Source organism: Microcaecilia unicolor, chromosome 10 (genome assembly GCF_901765095.1).
Source record: "Microcaecilia unicolor chromosome 10, aMicUni1.1, whole genome shotgun sequence".
Taxonomy (NCBI): Eukaryota; Metazoa; Chordata; class Amphibia; order Gymnophiona; family Siphonopidae; genus Microcaecilia; species Microcaecilia unicolor.
Window position 1 is genome coordinate 79,081,075 of NC_044040.1, and position 19,592 is coordinate 79,100,666.

Below are 19,592 nucleotides of genomic sequence, written 5' to 3' on the forward strand. Positions count from 1 at the left end.
TCACCTGTGTTCAGATAGCCAATTGACTGTCACTTCAGTCATTTCCCTCCTTCCGATCATTGTTTTCACTTGGACCCTTGCTCTGCTTGAGGCTGTTGTTGTCTTTCGGTGGTTCTCAGGGGACTTTGTCCCCTAGTTTCTCTGCTTCCAGTAGCTGCTACACTTCAGATACCTTGGACACCTACTTAGTCTGTCCTCCGATTGTTACTGCAATCCCAAGGGAAATAGCCATTTATATTTAATGTTTTCGCTCCTCGTGAGTTTGGTGAATGGTCCCATTTCTACTCTGTTTTGCTAAATTAGCTGAGAGGTTGCTGAATATTTCAAGAGATAGACCCTTCCATTTTATAATCCACTCTTGCTGGGCTTTCTGGATCACCTCCTCTTTATCTTTATAACAGTGCAGGCACATGATGATATCCCTAGGCTTATTGTCCTTTCAAGGTCCCAGACTCCGATGTGCTCTGTCCACCAATACTTCTGATCCTGCTGGTTGCCCCGAGCAGCCTAACAACTTAACACATATTTGTTGTACTGTCTCTGCAAAATCCTTAAATGCTGCCTCCTCCGGGACCCCTCGGACTCTGATATTGCAGCGCCTAGAGCAGATCTACAAGTCATCCGCTCTGTCTTCTACCTGCTCCAACAGTCTCTCCATTCACTTTAGGTTTGTTGATATTCCTCAGCCACTACTTGATTCGCTTCCTTGTGCCTCTCCAGTGCTTCCACACACCAGCCCAGATGCACTAAACTTAACAAGCCATTAACGAGCAAGTAGTAAACTGTGGCATTCACTAAACGCTTCTCCGAGCCATTTTCCGAACATGGTAGCAGCTGACGAAAACGGAATGCAGATGAGCAAATTAGTACCCCAATGTGTATAAATCTTATTGTAATGAGATGCACTACCGTTTTCCGATTGCCTAACCGTGGAAAATCTAACGGGAGGTCTACACCTCTCGTTGTGGCAAAGGGAAGAAAAAAATGTTGTCAGGGACGTCCTCTTTGGACGTCCTTCACCTGTAAAACAACTCCCCACTCCAAAGACGTTCTTTTTGGATGATCTTTACTTATAATAATAAAAACCCACTCCAAAAAGACGTCCTTTTTGGACGTCCTTCACTCAAAACAACAACAAAAAAAAGGGTGTCGTACTTCTTAATTTTTACTCTTGGTCTTCTGTTTTAAATCTTCCTTTGAGACATTTTCCCTTCCTCATCAGCAGCTGAAGAGAGGGCTAATGGATGATTGTGAGCCCCCCCCCCCCCCCACGGCCTCTCAGCCAATCACAGCGCGTTTAGCTGACAGCAGTGACAGCTAAGCGCGCTGTGATTGGCTGAAAGAGACCTGGAGGAGGGGCATAATTGAGCACCCTTGAAGAAAAGCCCGTCCTGCTCCTTTTTTTTTTTTTTTTGCTCATCAGAGACATCCTTTTTTTGTTTGTTTGTTTTTTTAGTGAAGGACGTCCATAAAGGACGTCCTTGGCATGCGCAGAGCAGCCAGCATAACACTTGGGAGCATTTAAAATCTTTCTTTTTTTCTGGAGAGAGTAATGCATTGCCCCCTCCCAGGCTCTCTCTCTGGGTTTAGCCAGCCTTGCAATTTGGGGGGGAGGCGCAGAGGTAGACTGGGGCCTCTGCGCCCCCCCAACAAAAAAAAATTGCAGGCTATACCCGGGGAGAGAGCCTGTTAAAAAATTTACCAGCACACCACTGCCTTGGTACCACCTCTTAGGTGTGCAAAAGTTATATAAAAGCCCAGCCCTAATTATGTGCGCTATACTGGTGGCGACAGAAGTGTGAAGGGGTCGTGTGCTGGTGGATCCAGCAGGAAGGCATGGGCAACAGAGTAATTAGGGAGGATTTTGAATGAGTTTATACCGATCAACCCCACACTCAACGAAGAAAAGAAATACTAGGTAGGATCGCCTTGCAAAATGAGTATGGGCTGTTGATATTCTCAGGTCGCCTGCCTTGCATTCCCCCCCCCCCCCTCCGTGCTCCTCAGTGAAGGGCCCACCTTCACCCAGAAACCCACCAACAATAAATTTTAATAAAGGTGAGTTTCTGGGTGGGGGTGGGCTCTACAATGCCCAGGTTAAAATAAAAAACAAGTTTTGTATTTAATGTAGGCAGGTTTCTGGGTGGGGGTGGACTCTACAGTGCAAAGGACATTAAAAAACCCAAAATGTTTTATATTTAATGCTGGTGTGCTTCAGGGTTGGGGAGGGTGAGAATGGAAATAGCAGGGGATGGGTAGAAGTAGGGCAGGGCTGAAGCTATAGGGAGGGGTGAGAGTAGGATAGGGGTGATGCCTAGTTATGGGAAGGATGGTGAGGAAGGGAAAGGCTGATGCTGGGCTATGTGGATGGATGGGGAGGTAGGGGAGAGTAGGGGAGGGCTGATGCTGGGCCAGTGGGATGGATGGGAGGGGGGTAGGGAAAGGAAGGACTACAGGACAAATTTAAATTTTTGGTCCTTTATTTTGTAATTGATAAGGTTGGTCTGTGTTCTACCTGTAACCGAGCAGGTGAGAGATTCTGCTGGCATGTGGTTTGTGTGAGGATCTATGACTTGTCTTGCTATTCCAATGGGATGTGTATTGCTGTTGTATTCACTGCTGCCTGTTTAAAGGTACTGTTACTGGTATTCCTATTCAGAATTGGTGTTAAGGTTTGCAGCATAGGCTCTAAGAAGCTTCTTTGCAGGATATAGTGTTACTTCACAAAGTACCTGGCAGCGAAGGGATTTTGTGTTGCTATTGTTGAGGTGCTATCAGAATTTGAATACCTTTTTCCTATGGAAAGCTGTTAGAGGAAACATTCTAGCTATGTTCTGTATGTATCCCAAGAAAGGCTACTCATAACCTATATACATAGTGCCCACCCATGTTAGCTCTGGGCCCACCCAAAATGTCAGGTCTGGCTACGCCACTGTTTGACGCAGCTAAGTTCTACAGTTCTGCGGCTCATTATCTTTAACATATAACACCACTCCTCATTCTCTCCATCCTAACCTATCCTTCCAGAATAGATTATAGTCAGAAACTATATATTCCAGTCATGGTTGTCCATAAACCATGTCTCCGTGACCGTCATTCAATCCAAGTCAACTTCTTCCCTCACATCTTCTAGATCCAGAAACTTATTTCTAATTCTCTTGTAATTGGTACTGTATATACAGCTTTCAAGATGTTACTACTACTACTACTTAACATTTCTAGAGCGCTACTAGGGTTACGCAGCACTGTACAATTTAACAAAGAGAGACAGTCCCTGCTCAAAGAGCTTTCAATCTAATAGACAAGTGAATGGTTGGTCCGATAGGGGCAGTCAAATTGGGGCAGTCTGGATTCACTGAACGGTAAGGGTTAGGTGCCGAACGCAGCATTGAAGAGGTGGGCTTTAAGCAAAGACTTGAAGACAGGCAGGGAGGGGGCTTGGTGTAAGGGCTCAGGAAGGTTGTTCCAAGCATAGGGTGAGGCGAGGCAGAATGAGCGGAGCCTGGAGTTGGCAGTGGTGGAGAAGGATACTGAGAGGAGGGATTTATCCTGTGAACGGAGGTTACGGGCAGGAACGTAAGGGGAGATGAGGGTAGAAAGATAGTGAGGGGCAGCAGACTGAGTGCATTTGTAGGTAAGAAGGAGAAGCTTGAATTGAATGCGGTATCTGATCAGAAGCCAGTGAAGTGACCTGAGGAGAGGGGTGATATGAGTATATCGGTTCTGGCGGAATATGAGACGTGCAGCAGAGTTCTGAACAGATTGAAGGGGGGATAGATGGCTAAGTGGGAGGCCGGTGAGGAGTAAGTTGCAGTAGTCCAGGCGAGAGGTAATGAGATCGTGGACGAGAGTTTGGGTGGTGTGTTCAGAGAGGAAAGGGCGAATTTTGCTGATGTTAAAGAGGAAGACGCGACAAGTCTTGGCTATCTGCTGGATATGCGCAGAGAAGGAGAGAGAGGAGTCAAAGATGACTCCGAGGTTGCGGGCAGATGAGACGGGGAGGATGAGGGTGTTATCAACTGAGATAGAAAGTGGAGGAAGAGGAGAAGTGGGTTTTGGTGGAAAGACGATAAGCTCGGTCTTGGACATGTTCAGTTTCAGGTGGCGGTTGGACATCCAGGCAGCAATGTCGGATAAGCAGGCCGATACCTTTGCCTGGGTCTCCGCGGTGATATCTGGTGTGGAGAGATACAGTTGGGTGTCATCAGCATAGAGATGATACTGGAAACCATGAGTCAGCCAGATGTTGTCCTTTTCCCCCCCGAATATGTAAATTTTGTTTTATTATGCTCCAATATTACTACACATCCATCAATATAGTCTTCTAAAACAGTATTTAAAAAATAAAAATAATAAATCCATTTTGAAAATCTTATCTTTTCTCCAGTAGTCCAAATACAGTCCATATAACTAAATTAGGGCTGTACCAAATATTCATGTTTGATTTGGCTTCGTCTACATTATCCACGCCAAATTGGCTATGTCGCACAATATAGCTGGTTATCTCCCGCTGAATATCCATGGTTAAGCATTAAAATGCCATTTAACTGGGCAGGAACGGCTCCTGGATGGTTAATTAGTTTTGAATACTGGCCCCCAAGTGTCACCCTTCAAGGACAGCATGACTTCTTCCACCTGAGGAGTGTGATAATTGACTGCATAGCATCCCCATCTAGAGCAAAACAAGAGGACAATTTTTTTAATATGAAAAAGTACTGTGATGGTAGCTGACATTGTAATACAGCAACTATGTTCTCAACTGGTGCTTGAGATATAGGACCCGATATTCAGCTGGCGGTGGGCAGCGCTTTTGCTGTCCGCCACCAGCATTAAACCCAGATATTCAATGCCGGGCCATTTCCAGCAACTGGCATTATCATGAGTTTTTTTAACTGTTAAAAGTTAACCGGTTATGCTGATATTCAGCGCTAACCGGTTAACATTGTAGTAGTTACAGATAGGATAGCTATTTATGCGGTCCTATTTGATCACTAAACTTATCCGGTTAGGCACTGAATATCGGCGCCTAACCGGATAATTTGCATGATATAGCTGGTTATGTGCTAGGTGCTAACTGGCAATATTCAGTGGAGATAACCAGTTATCTCCTGCTGAATATTAGCAGTTAGGTACCAATATGCTATTTAACCGGTCAATAGCCGCATCTGGCTAGTTAAGAAGCTTTGAATATTGGTGGGATAGTTCTTTATTGATAGAGAACAGTTTCTCATATTAGCCATAAAAATTATGTCTTTTTATAGGTATCAATATGAAAAGGCAGTTTCTTCAACAAACAGCTCATCTTCCAGTACGTCTCTCTGCATGGCAAATCAAAACCAGTCTTCCATACCATTGGAGGAAATATCACCAGGTGCAATCTTTTGTTGTATTTAATCAACTGTATTGTTTGTCAGTTATTATGCAGGCTTATTGTAGTCTGGGGATATGAAAATTATACATATCATGTAATTGATTTGGATAAATTTACCAGAACCTGTCCTTGTTTATTGCGTATCCAATAAAAAGAGGAAAGAAAGAGACCAAATATATTATTTGTTCAAAATAAACTTCCTAAATTAAGTGGCCATATCAGACAACATATGTAGTGTTGCTTAGGTGGTAAAGTGCTGAATATCACGCAAGCACATAAGAGATAGCCGGCCACATAAATCCAAATATACAGTAGTTTCCATAGCTGTAAAGTTTCTAGCACTGGGTGTCTCCATTTAGGCACTCGGGGGAGGGGGAGGAGGGCAGGCAGAAGGTGTCTATTCTATAATAGGACCTAGGCAACTAGATTCCATTATAAAATACTAGCATAACCTGGTATTTGTGTACCTAACTTTTAGTTATCCACACTTATACCAGCCATAGAGCTTGTTTAAGTGAGAAGTGGCAGAGCATAAGTGGGAGCCCCACCTATGTCCTACCCATGCTCTGCCCATGTGGATGCCCCCTTGCAAATACTCATCATACAAGATAGTTGTGTATTTACTGAATAGGGCTCAGGCAGCATATTAGCATATACAGGGTAAATGGGCATGGAAGCACATAAACAGTGGTATCCTAAACATTTAGATGTGCAATGGGTGCGTATATATTAGTGCCCAGTTTGTAGAATTTCCATTTGCATGGCTAGTTTTCTTTTTGAAAATAAGTTAGCATACTGGATGTGTACTAAAAGCACCCATATACTTTCCACTTTCTATTTCTATATGTGGCTGATGGGAATCGTTTTGAAAATCCTACATGTGTAGATTTCCTCCTCCGACTTGTACATACTCCCAAGAGTGTTTCTTTTTAACCAGACTAAAAGTGCACATGCTGTGCAAGGTCATGCATACTTTTAGCTGGCTAGAGGAGGACAACTTTCAGGAAGTATCTAAAGTATACACTGGTGTAGTGGTGGAAAAATACAGGAAATATTGAATTCACTTTTTTCTTTTTTTTTTAATATATTTTCTTTCAAATATACGGAGGAAAAGACCTCATAAACACCGTTGTCAACGATACTGAGGCTCTAGTTCAAATATAACCACTTAAGTTAACATTGTACTCGGTTAGAATGTAATCATAGGTCTAAAAACCTCTGAAAATGTTTGATAGCTTCAAAAACATCCAAACTTTAATCTGCATCTATATACACTATCAAACATGTATAACGAAAAATGACAAAAATAGCAAACATAGCAAAACTGACAGAAGCGCACTTAACTTTGGACGCTGATTTGTGCTCTATCTAAAGTTGGCATCACTTCAACTCTTCAAATAATGATGTCCATTGTGTTCATCATGTCAAAGATACAGCGTTACAATTCCTCCTTGAAGGTTGGCTATCAAACATTTTTGGAGGTTTTTAGACCTAAGATTACATTCTGACCGAGTACAATGTTAAGTGGCGATATTTGAATTACAGCCTCAGTATCGTTAGAACCAAGAAACGAATAGTTTAGAATTGGAACTTACTCCTTTGGGACTATTGTTTTGCTTTGCTTTCATTTTAGCTTTACTAGTGTCGTTATTAAATGTTATAGTTTTAATTTTACTTATACTAGATTCCCGTTAGGATGCTGGCAATTACCCTGTTGCTCATGATTTTAAGCTTGGTAATTCCTATTTCAACAGTTCTGTATATCAAGGGAAATGATAAGGATCGATATTATGAAATAGGACCCTACCCCGTCAAAGCTACCACAAAGTTAGTCCTTACGAGTAGAACTGTGACCTTGCAATTTGATATTTGTAGTATATCTGATTGTGGAAATTTGGCATGGCAAAGGTCATATGCAAAATTTCATGCTTACTTTTGTACCTACCCTAGAATGAAATTTACTGTTTATTCTGATTCCCTGTGTGCATAATGGTCCAATGTTTGGTGGTACACTGGTCCTAATTACCCAACCAGTAGACACCCTGCCTGGAACTACCCCCTACGTAAGAAAATTACCCTAGTACGATAATCAGTGAACCGAAACACCTGTGGAGAGAGAAAATGTAATCCCGTCCTGATTACCTTTAAGGAGTGAATTACAGCATGAACCATACATGTGGTATAGGGATAGATGCTACTAACTTGGACCCTCTTGGTCGCTTCCGTATTCTGGTTGCCCCTGCTGCTAAGTCCACCAAGAAACCCACTAATCCTCTGGTACCCCAAATTCCAGAAACAAAAATTCCTATTAAAATCCTCAACGTGACCAATTTGAAGGAAATGTTTTCTCTTTAAACTGGTTACGGTGACACAAATTTGTGGATGGATTGGATATGGTTTACCACTCAAAGTTTAAATATATCTGATTGCTATGTTTGTTCTTCCTCAAGACCTGAACCATCAGCTGTTCCCTTTCCTTTGAACTTCATAAATGATTATAATGGAACCATGTGCATGTTGAAAATGCTCCAGGGTAATAAGAAGAACACTGACAAAACTTGCCATTCCCTAAGTTTACTGTTTTCTGATTTGCCTAAAGGTGCGATGGTACCTCCAGTGTTTAGAATACCTGCACAAGGAACAGTATTTGAGACATGCTTGTTGAGAAAACACGTTAAAAATCCATATTTTGTAGGAAACCTGTCTCAATGTAATTCCAGTTTGTCCTCCAGTAACCATCTTAACTTTTCAGATTTCTCTCGTTCACAAGCAGATGTATGGTGGTACTGCAGGACCAGAACTCTGTATTCGTCCTTGCCCTCTAACTGGCAGGGACAATGTGCTTTTGTTCAGTTAGTAATTCCAATAACCATAGCTTCCCAACACCATGATAAATCAGTTCCTTCTAGAAAAAAACAGGAAGTCCCTGGTTCCTTTGATGATAGAATTTATATAGATTCAATAGGTGTACCAAGGGGAGTGCCAGATGAGTTTAAGGCCCGTAATCAAATTGCCGCAGGTTTTGAATCAACATTGTTTTGGTGGTCTACTATTAATAAAAATGTTGACTGGATTAATTACATTTACTATAACCAACAACGCTTTATCAATTATACTCGGGATGCAGTTAAAGGTATAGCAGCTCAATTGGATGCCACAAGTCAGATAGCATGGGAAAACTGCATGGTTCTTGATATGATACTAGCAAAAGAAGGAGGAGTTTGTATCATGCTTAGAGGACATTGCTGCATTTTTATTCCCAACAATACAGCTCCTGATGGGACTATAACCAAAGCTTTGCAAGGACTGACCACTTTAGCTGTGAACTTGCTGAGAATTCAGGGGTAGATACCATCTAGACTGGGTGGATGGACGATATCTTTGGAAAATGGAAAAACTTTATACTTTCTGGCTTGACCACCTTGATAATTGTCATTGCTGTATTTGTACTTCTTGGCTGTTGTGTGATAACTTGTATTAGAAGCCTAGTACAACGGCTTATCGAAACTGCTTTAAGTAAAAGAGAGCCTACAGACAATATGTCTTGTATAAAAAGTAAATTCCAATATGGAAATTGAGGATGTTGAAATCAATGTTTGAAACTTTTGTTGTGCTTTCCACTGATAAGGTTATCTTTCTCTTTTGTGGAAGTCATCATTGGGGTGGATCCAAAATTGATAGTAAATGTAAGGCCAAGGGGAAAGTAGAAAGGGTTGTCTTGTAGGTCACAATGATCACTTTGTCTTGCTTCATGAGTTTCTAGGCCCATGCTCGAAATACATGAGCTGTGACATATGCAGGAAACTGAGATAGCCCCCTTAGTTCTCATGAGGTTGTATGGCAATGATGGGTAAGACAGGTACAGGCCACTCAGGTTCCCATCCTGCTGAGGGAACCTGAGTGGCCTGCAACCTAAGACAGCCTACGACCGGGGCACTAACACAGTACTCCATTGAATCTGGGTGAAATAATAACAACCCTTAAGCTGATTAGTGACTAATCTCCCTAAGCTTAACATGCATCTGAAAAGGAACTTATTGCTCCCCTCTGGAATGGATGGGACTACAGCAAAGGTTCAACACAAGTGAAGCCCTTACTCTTGAAGGCCTTCAAGGGGGCAGATGTAGAATATGGGCACAGCCATGAGCCTTAAGACCAAAGCATAAAAGAATAAACAGTTAACTAGCCTGTGTGATCAAACTTATGAGATGCTGAAGACACCCTTTGTTCTAAAAGAGAAGTACCAAAAGAGTGCAGGCATTTCAGAAGAAAGAGAAGTCATAAAAACCTCATAAACAGGATAAAGTGGTTTAACAACCTAAGGGGAATAACCTAAGGGAAATAGATCCTTGGAAAAAGAGAACTGTATGGACCTCTGTGGAAAGTACCCAGTAAAAGTGGAAAATACCTCGCAGAAGTAAATGAATTGTTAGCTTGTCTATTTTAGTATATAAGCAGCTGTATCAGAGCATTACTTTAGAGAGACGGTTACAGATAACACCTATGTGTAGCAGTGCTGTCCTCCCATGAGAAAATTATTGATTGTATCTGTACTTTGGTAAGTAATAAAAATTGCTTTTCTCAAACGTGGCCTTCCTAGTCTTTTATCACTCCAAATTGTGGATGGTTGGTACATAGTAATTTGGGAATTTGGGGTGGTGGTAAAAAGACTAGCTTAGTTAAAAACAAGACCTAAGATTACATTCTGACTGAGTACAATGTTAAGTGGCGATATTTGAACTACAGCCTCAGTATCATTGACAACAGTCTTTATGAGGTCTTTTCCTCCGTATTTTTGAAAAAAATATTTTTAAAAAAGAAAAAATGTGAATTCAATATTTCCTGTATTTTTCCACAAATACACCAGTGTACACTTTATATATTTTTTATTTTTATTGGTGTAATAGATCTTTTTTTCTTGGTTGTTGCAACTTTCAGGAAGCCAATTTCTCCAGGTAAATGGCTTTGACATTGTTTCTTCTCATGTTTAAACCTAATATCAAATACACAAATATGTATATATTTATCTTTTTTGTTTGCAGAATGTATAAAAGAGGCAAAATCTCTAATGTGGGTATATGTGCTCATAGGGAACATTCTTCGAGGAATTGGTGAAACACCAGTAGCACCATTAGGACTTTCCTATGTGGATGATTTTGCCAAGAAAGAAAACTCTGCCTTTTATATCGGTAAAATATAGCATTTACATTTGCTTTATTATTCACTAAATAATATTTCTTTGAAAAGAAATTTTTAAGAAAACTCTTGTATTACAGCCTACTATATCCTCTTAGGATTCCTGTTCCATTTTATTTTGCAGCAATTGATGGGGTTAATGGTACCAGCAGTGCAGATAATGGCACCAAGTATAAGAAAAGACACAGCTAAACACAGGTTCCAAGATGCAAAATCCCTCGTTAGCTACTAATAAGAATCACGGACCGCAAAAAGTATATAAAAAGCAAATATATTCAGCACAGCAACAAAGATAAAGTGTAAAGACAAAAAGAAAATAGAAATAAAGGTATCTAGGACAGATCTATAAGTCCCTAACATTATCTCCTAATACAAATACTTCGGATAATGAAATGAACAGACATCAGATGATGTCAGCACACACTCCCTATTGGCAAAAACCACCTGTAAACCCAGCTGTAATAGTGATCTCAGAACTTATAGAACCTTAATCTGTTGGTTGAGTTGTCTCCTCACAGTGATAGCTGGACCAGCAGGGCTGGCAATGCAGGAGGTGCTGCTCTCACTGTTGATCTTCTGTTGTTGTGTTGTTGTTGTCTGTGTGGTACCTGTTGCTGTGTCCCCCTGTCTTAGCAGGTGCATCTTTATTTCATTTTCTATCAGCAATGGCCTTCATTCCACGATGTCATTATGATAGGAAATCGCACCGTGCCCTTTTGTTGTGGCTAGGCATAACCACAAGAATGTCTTACATCATCTTGGGTATCCTCCAATACTTGGGGCTCTAAGTGTTCTGTGACTGCATAAACAGTAGTCCTTATCCAAAGTTATCTGCATGCCCCCAAAACTGAGTCAGATGAGTCTCCAGATAGACAGTTTCTCAAGGCACAAGTCTTTTAGCACAGAGTATCCATGTGACATCATAAGCTAGCACCACAGGTTTGGTAAGATTAAGGTCTGTGATACACTGGTTATATTGTGGTAGGGGGTTTTACCCCCTACAGGTAGTTCAGTTGTCTCAGGTGATATTCCAAAATCTTTGAAACTAATAATAATCTGTCCACTCTTGAAAAAAGAGTCATTGGATCCTTCCTATCTGTCTAATTATAGATCCATTTTTGCACTGCCAGTAATTATTAAAATCATAGAAAAAGTGATGGGACAGTTATGTGATTTCCTGGACCAGAATAACATTCTACATGTAGATCTATTTCAATAGGGTTTCAGGAGATCACACAGTACTGAATCTGTTTTACTATCTGCCATTGATGTACAAAGGCAGGGCTTAGTCCACTGCTATCATTTTTCCCCTTGATATCTCTTCGGTATTTATTACAATTTATTACAGTCCTTTGGTTTTGGTGGTAATGTATTCAAATGGTTTGAATCATTTTTCTCTGATAGGATGACAAAAGTGTGGCTTGGTGAAGTTAAGTCTGGAACCTAGATCCATGCGATCAGGAATTTCACAGGGTTCTCCATTATCAGTCTACCTTTTAATTGTCATCTATACTTTAAAATTATCTACCAAGCCGCTGGTCAGCAGTATTTAACAATTCCATTGATAAGAGACACATTTTGCTGAGTCAACAGCAGCAGTTTTTTTTTTCTATTGCTGTTCCCCAGTTATGAAATAAGTTACCAGTACAGTTAAGGTCAGTGGTAAATGAAACAATTAAGAAACATTTGAAGCCATATTAATTTACACAAGCTTTTGATGATGAATATTAGTAAATTGTTGTTTGCTAAATTTATATGCAAAAGTAAGATACAGATCAGTTAATATACAATTATACTCTGATATTTTGTCTGTTTGTTTATACTTTTTATATAGGGTAACCAAATTTATATAGGAGGTGGGGAGAAAGTCATTCATGAATCTTGTTCCTCCGTTCCGTTGTGCAGGATATCAGATGCAATTGTGGCAGAACCTCACAGGACTTGACTAGTTGAGGTGCAATTCTATTCCAAGTAGAATCTGTCAGGAAGCTGTAGAGCACATTACGCTGAACTTACAAGAGGATCATTAAAAAGTCTTATAAACGGCAAGGTTGAAGGTTTTGCCCTCTCCTTTTGACATTGTGGGAGTAATTTCACTAAGAATTTTTCACATATAAAACCTAGTGTATATGCTTAAAAATCATCTTATAAAATTACTACATGCATAAAAATACACAGGGCATGTGCGTCCATGTGATCTCAGGATAAGCAAGTTTGGAAAGGGATTTAGGCAGAGCCAGGAAGTACATGCATAAGTTACAAAAATATTCACCACTGTACATACTTCAGTTCACAGTTCAGTGTTATTTAATATACCACAAATAATAAAAATGTATCTAAGCGGTTTACAAATTAAAAATTATAAAGTTTAGAGCAATGGGGAGAGACAAAAGGTGAGATTAGGTTACATGGGGGATTTAATAAAATCTAAGAAAGGAGTAGAATTCAATTAAAATTAAAATCAGCAGCATACTATTATGTCCCTTTCTCCCCCACCCCTGGTCTGGCAATATTTGAGCCATGATTTTGTCTGCTGTTATGGTGCTAATATTTAGAGACACAAAGGTAAAATGTGTTTTTATAAAATATTCCTAAAAATGGTACCTACAGTGGGGGAAATAAGTATTTGATCCCTTGCTGATTTTGTAAGTTTGCCCACTGACAAAGACATGAGCAGCCCATAATTGAAGGGTAGGTTATTGGTAACAGTGAGAGATAGCACATCACAAATTAAATCCGGAAAATCACATTGTGGAAAGTATATGAATTTATTTGCATTCTGCAGAGGGAAATAAGTATTTGATCCCCCACCAACCAGTAAGAGATCTGGCCCCTACAGACCAGGTAGATGCTCCAAATCAACTCGTTACCTGCATGACAGACAGCTGTCGGCAATGGTCACCTGTATGAAAGACACCTGTCCACAGACTCAGTGAATCAGTCAGACTCTAACCTCTACAAAATGGCCAAGAGCAAGGAGCTGTCTAAGGATGTCAGGGACAAGATCATACACCTGCACAAGGCTGGAATGGGCTACAAAACCATCAGTAAGACGCTGGGCGAGAAGGAGACAACTGTTGGTGCCATAGTAAGAAAATGGAAGAAGTACAAAATGACTGTCAATCGACAAAGATCTGGGGCTCCACGCAAAATCTCACCTCGTGGGGTATCCTTGATCATGAGGAAGGTTAGAAATCAGCCTACAACTACAAGGGGGGAACTTGTCAATGATCTCAAGGCAGCTGGGACCACTGTCACCATGAAAACCATTGGTAACACATTACGACATAACGGATTGCAATCCTGCAGTGCCCGCAAGGTCCCCCTGCTCCGGAAGGCACATGTGACGGCCCATCTGAAGTTTGCCAGTGAACACCTGGATGATGCCGAGAGTGATTGGGAGAAGGTGCTGTGGTCAGATGAGACAAAAATTGAGCTCTTTGGCATGAACTCAACTCGCCGTGTTTGGAGGAAGAGAAATGCTGCCTATGACCCAAAGAACACCGTCCCCACTGTCAAGCATGGAGGTGGAAATGTTATGTTTTGGGGGTGTTTCTCTGCTAAGGGCACAGGACTACTTCACCGCATCAATGGGAGAATGGATGGGGCCATGTACCGTACAATTCTGAGTGACAACCTCCTTCCCTCCGCCAGGGCCTTAAAAATGGGTCGTGGCTGGGTCTTCCAGCACGACAATGACCCAAAACATACAGCCAAGGCAACAAAGGAGTGGCTCAGGAAGAAGCACATTAGGGTCATGGAGTGGCCTAGCCAGTCACCAGACCTTAATCCCATTGAAAACTTATGGAGGGAGCTGAAGCTGCGAGTTGCCAAGCGACAGCCCAGAACTCTTAATGATTTAGAGATGATCTGCAAAGAGGAGTGGACCAAAATTCCTCCTGACATGTGTGCAAACCTCATCATCAACTACAGAAGACGTCTGACCGCTGTGCTTGCCAACAAGGGTTTTGCCACCAAGTATTAGGTCTTGTTTGCCAGAGGGATTAAATACTTATTTCCCTCTGCAGAATGCAAATAAATTCATATACTTTCCACAATGTGATTTTCCGGATTTAATTTGTGATGTGCTATGTCTCACTGTTACCAATAACCTACCCTTCAATTATGGGCTGCTCATGTCTTTGTCAGTGGGCAAACTTACAAAATCAGCAAGGGATCAAATACTTATTTCGCCCTTCAATTTAAGGGGTCCTTTACTAAGCTACAGCAAAAAGTGGCCTTTGCACACCCTTACATGGGTTTTTCCCACATGCTAAGGCCATTATTATTATACAGCTGTAAAAATGGCTTTTTGTATTTTGTAATGGTCATGCTCTGTTGCCACTAGCATGTGACCATTAAAACAATTTTACCGTGTGAGCATTTTTCGCCACCCATTTTGTAGGCAGTAAGGGCTCATGCAGTATTCCTGTACTAACCAGTTAGTGCACACACTGTCTGCCCCTGACATGCCCCCCACCTCAAAAAAAATTTAAAATATTTTTTAGTGTGCACTAATTTGGAAGTTTCCGCAGGATGCCTGAGTGCACCCCTCACGGTATACTTTTTCAAACTGTGTTAGGTGCACCTTTGTGACCTTTTATAAAATTATCCTCCACGTGGCTAAGAAAATTGTGAGTGCCGGGCTGCCTGTTTAGCTTAATCTGTATATTCGGGGCTGTCCTCCATATACAGTGGTGGAAATAAGTATTTGATCCCTTGCTGATTTTGTAAGTTTGCCCACTGACAAAGACATGAGCAGCCCATAATTGAAGGGTAGGTTATTGGTAACAGTGAGAGATAGCACATCACAAATTAAATCCGGAAAATCGCATTGTGGAAAGTATATGAATTTATTTGCATTCTGCAGAGGGAAATAAGTATTTAATCCCTCTGGCAAACAAGACCTAATATTTGGTGGCAAAACCCTTGTTGGCAAGCACAGCGGTCAGACGTCTTCTGTAGTTGATGATGAGGTTTGCACACATGTCAGGAGGAATTTTGGTCCACTCCTCTTTGCAGATCATCTCTAAATCATTAAGAGTTCTGGGCTGTCGCTTGGCAACTCGCAGCTTCAGCTCCCTCCATAAGTTTTCAATGGGATTAAGGTCTGGTGACTGGCTAGGCCACTCCATGACCCTAATGTGCTTCTTCCTGAGCCACTCCTTTGTTGCCTTGGCTGTATGTTTTGGGTCATTGTCGTGCTGGAAGACCCAGCCACGACCCATTTTTAAGGCCCTGGCGGAGGGAAGGAGGTTGTCACTCAGAATTGTACGGTACATGGCCCCATCCATTCTCCCATTGATGCGGTGAAGTAGTCCTGTGCCCTTAGCAGAGAAACACCCCCAAAACATAACATTTCCACCTCCATGCTTGACAGTGGGGACGGTGTTCTTTGGGTCATAGGCAGCATTTCTCTTCCTCCAAACACGGCGAGTTGAGTTCATGCCAAAGAGCTCAATTTTTGTCTCATCTGACCACAGCACCTTCTCCCAATCACTCTCGGCATCATCCAGGTGTTCACTGGCAAACTTCAGACGGGCCGTCACATGTGCCTTCCGGAGCAGGGGGACCTTGCGGGCACTGCAGGATTGCAATCCGTTATGTCGTAATGTGTTACCAATGGTTTTCGTGGTGACAGTGGTCCCAGCTGCCTTGAGATCATTGACAAGTTCCCCCCTTGTAGTTGTAGGCTGATTTCTAACCTTCCTCATGATCAAGGATACCCCACGAGGTGAGATTTTGCGTGGAGCCCCAGATCTTTGTCGATTGACAGTCATTTTGTACTTCTTCCATTTTCTTACTATGGCACCAACAGTTGTCTCCTTCTCGCCCAGCGTCTTACTGATGGTTTTGTAGCCCATTCCAGCCTTGTGCAGGTGTATGATCTTGTCCCTGACATCCTTAGACAGCTCCTTGCTCTTGGCCATTTTGTAGAGGTTAGAGTCTGACTGATTCACTGAGTCTGTGGACAGGTGTCTTTCATACAGGTGACCATTGCCGACAGCTGTCTGTCATGCAGGTAACGAGTTGATTTGGAGCATCTACCTGGTCTGTAGGGGCCAGATCTCTTACTGGTTGGTGGGGGATCAAATACTTATTTCCCTCTGCAGAATGCAAATAAATTCATATACTTTCCACAATGTGATTTTCCGGATTTAATTTGTGATGTGCTATCTCTCACTGTTACCAATAACCTACCCTTCAATTATGGGCTGCTCATGTCTTTGTCAGTGGGCAAACTTACAAAATCAGCAAGGGATCAAATACTTATTTCCACCACTGTAGGTAGCAGTTCTGAATATACATATTTATTTATTGAGGTTTAGCTCACACTTTTTCAGTAGCAGCCCAAGGTGAGTTACATTAAGGAAAAGGGAGGGGGGGGGGGGAAGAGTAAAGGGGTCATGGATTTGAAATACTATCTTTCTGTGGTACAACCAAAGCGGTTTACATTTTTATTTTATGCAGGTACTTTCTCTGTTCCTAGTGGGCTCACAATCTAAGTTTTAGTACCTGGGTCAATGGAGGGTTAAGTGACATGCACAGAACCACAAGGTGACTTAATAGGAATTGACCCCAATTCCCCAGGTTCTTAGCCCACCCACTGCACCAGCCATTAGCCTACTCCTCCACTAGGTATTTCCTGTCCTTAGAAGTCTCACATTCTAAGTTTTACCTGAGGCAATGGAGAGTTAAGTGACTTGCCCAAGATCATAAGGAAAAGCAGCAGGATTTGAACTGGGCTTTCCTGGTTAGTAGAGAGTGCTATCACCATTAGGCTACTTCTGTGTCAGAAGTATCTGTTTAGTTTAGGCCTAATATTATAACAGGTCCCCTATGGTGAGAGGGCAAGAAAGCATCTATTTCTAGCTTATTTTATAAAGACACTAGGTGCCTATGAGCCTTTATAAAATATTAGGGGTAAACCAGTAGTAATCACAGCTAGATTGAAGCTGCACACATTTACGCCTGCTTGGGAGAAACAGGGTTGCAACCACTGTCCAAATAATTTTTAAGCCCATCCCCACCCTGCCCCTATACACACCCACAGATAAGCAGAAACTAAATCAGAATTTGATCTTATTTCCCAAGGCACTTGATTCCAGACTAGTGATTTCAATTGTCCAATATTAGCCATATATTTTTTGATTATACACAGATAAAGGATTTATGTATTAGTCACCCAGCAGCCAATGTATAAATCCCTTTGAATATTGGCCCAGTGGATTCTATTCCTATTTGAAGCTTCTATAAAAAGTGATTATAATATCCATTTTGGCAAAAAAAAAATAGTTATTTGTGACATGAGTATTAGAAACAGAGAAAAAATGAAGGCAGATAAATACCATCTGGTCTATCCAGTCTGCTTATCCATGCCATCTACTCTCTCTATCACTCCATTAGAAATCCTATGCACTTGTCCCAAGTTTTCATCTCTACCACCTCCACTGGAAGGCCATTCCATGAATTCACCACCCTTTCTGTGAAGACATATTTCCTCTAGTTACTTTTGAGTCTATCCCCTTTCACCTTCATTCTGTACCCCCTCATTGCAGAGCTTCCTTTCAGTTGAAAGAAACTTGCCTCCTATGCATTTATGCCATGTAGGTTCTTAAGCATCTCTAATATATCTCCCCTCTCCCATCTTTCTTCCGAAGTATATATATTGAGATCTTTAAGTATGTCCCCATACGTTTTGTGACAAAGACCACTGACCATTTTAGTAGCCACCCTCTGGACCGACTCTATCCTGTTTGTATTTTTTTGAAGGTGTGGTCTCCAGAATTGTTTACAATATTCAAATGAGGTCTCAGCAGAGTCTTCTACAGGGGCATCATCCCATCTTTTTTACTACTGGCCATTCCTCCACTATTAGCACCTGGTAACTCAATAGCATTACTTTCAACTCATGTTCCCTTTAGTGTTGCCACACTAAACCCATAAAATCTAATGATTTCACTATTGCAGTATGTCTTCACCTGTTGATTTAGATGAGGTATGGTAGGCAAAAATAGTTTGTTTTTAATATTTGTGTTCATGGGGCTGGGGAATAAGACAAACAACCCTTGAAAATCCAAATTAATGCTGTCTGAACACAGAATGTAAATATATCATCCAAACTAGTTGTGCCTTAAATAACAGATGCCACTGCTTTTTTTCTTTCATATGGGACTCAATTTTATAAATGGCGGCCAAATTTGAATGCTGATAAAAATCAGCGCTAAGCTCTATTCTATAAATGGTGCTCAGAGATGGACACTGTTTATAGAATAGTGTTTGGTGTCAAGATCCGCACCCAATTTTGGGAGTGAGGATTTGTGCCAAGTAAAACCTTGTGAAAATTCTCACGCCAAAATTACGTGCAGAACGCCCTTATTCTATAAAACTACGCATAAATTCCAGGAATACCTCTGATCTGCCCATGGCCATGCCCCCTTTCAGATCTGCGTGTAAAATTTATGCATGAATCTTGGCACCTAAAAATGCATGCACACATTTTAATGCCAATTTGTACCGATAATTGATTATTACCATCCAATTATTGGTGCCAATTGGCTCCTTAATCAATTAAATTGTGCATGCAAATTGGGTATGCACCCATATTTGTGCGTGCAATTTTGAGTGCCATATGTAGAATTAGGCCGTTAATGTTTAATGTTTTATAACACAAACTATGCATAGGCAATAGCAATTAAGGCAGAACAAATCAGGCAAAAGAACTGTACATATGTTGTTGGGTTATTTTACCACAAGTCGAGTTATTTTAGCACATGGTCTCACTGCATATAATGGGACCCTATAGTAAAATAACCTGACTTAACAATAGCACACACTGATAATTTCCCCCCCTTAAAAAATCTAAGCAGTTTGGGGTAATTCTATAACTTGGTGCCTCCAGTCAGGCATGCCAATGCTGCACACTGAGGGGTGAATTCTATATATGTTGCTGAAAAAATCAGCACTGAAAAAAGCACTATTCTATAAGCCACGCTTAAAGTTAGGTGCAGTTCATAGAATAGTG

The 19,592-nt window shown here is 41.3% G+C and overlaps 1 protein-coding gene across 1 annotated transcript in view; it reads left to right on the forward strand.

Moving 5' to 3' along the window:
* LOC115478974 (solute carrier organic anion transporter family member 1A2-like) overlaps positions 1-19,592 on the forward strand; it is a 221,067-nt gene that overhangs the window by 70,774 nt on the left and 130,701 nt on the right. The window contains 2 exon segments of the mRNA XM_030216667.1: positions 5,262-5,371; positions 10,414-10,560. Coding sequence (XP_030072527.1) covers positions 5,262-5,371; positions 10,414-10,560 — 257 coding nt within the window.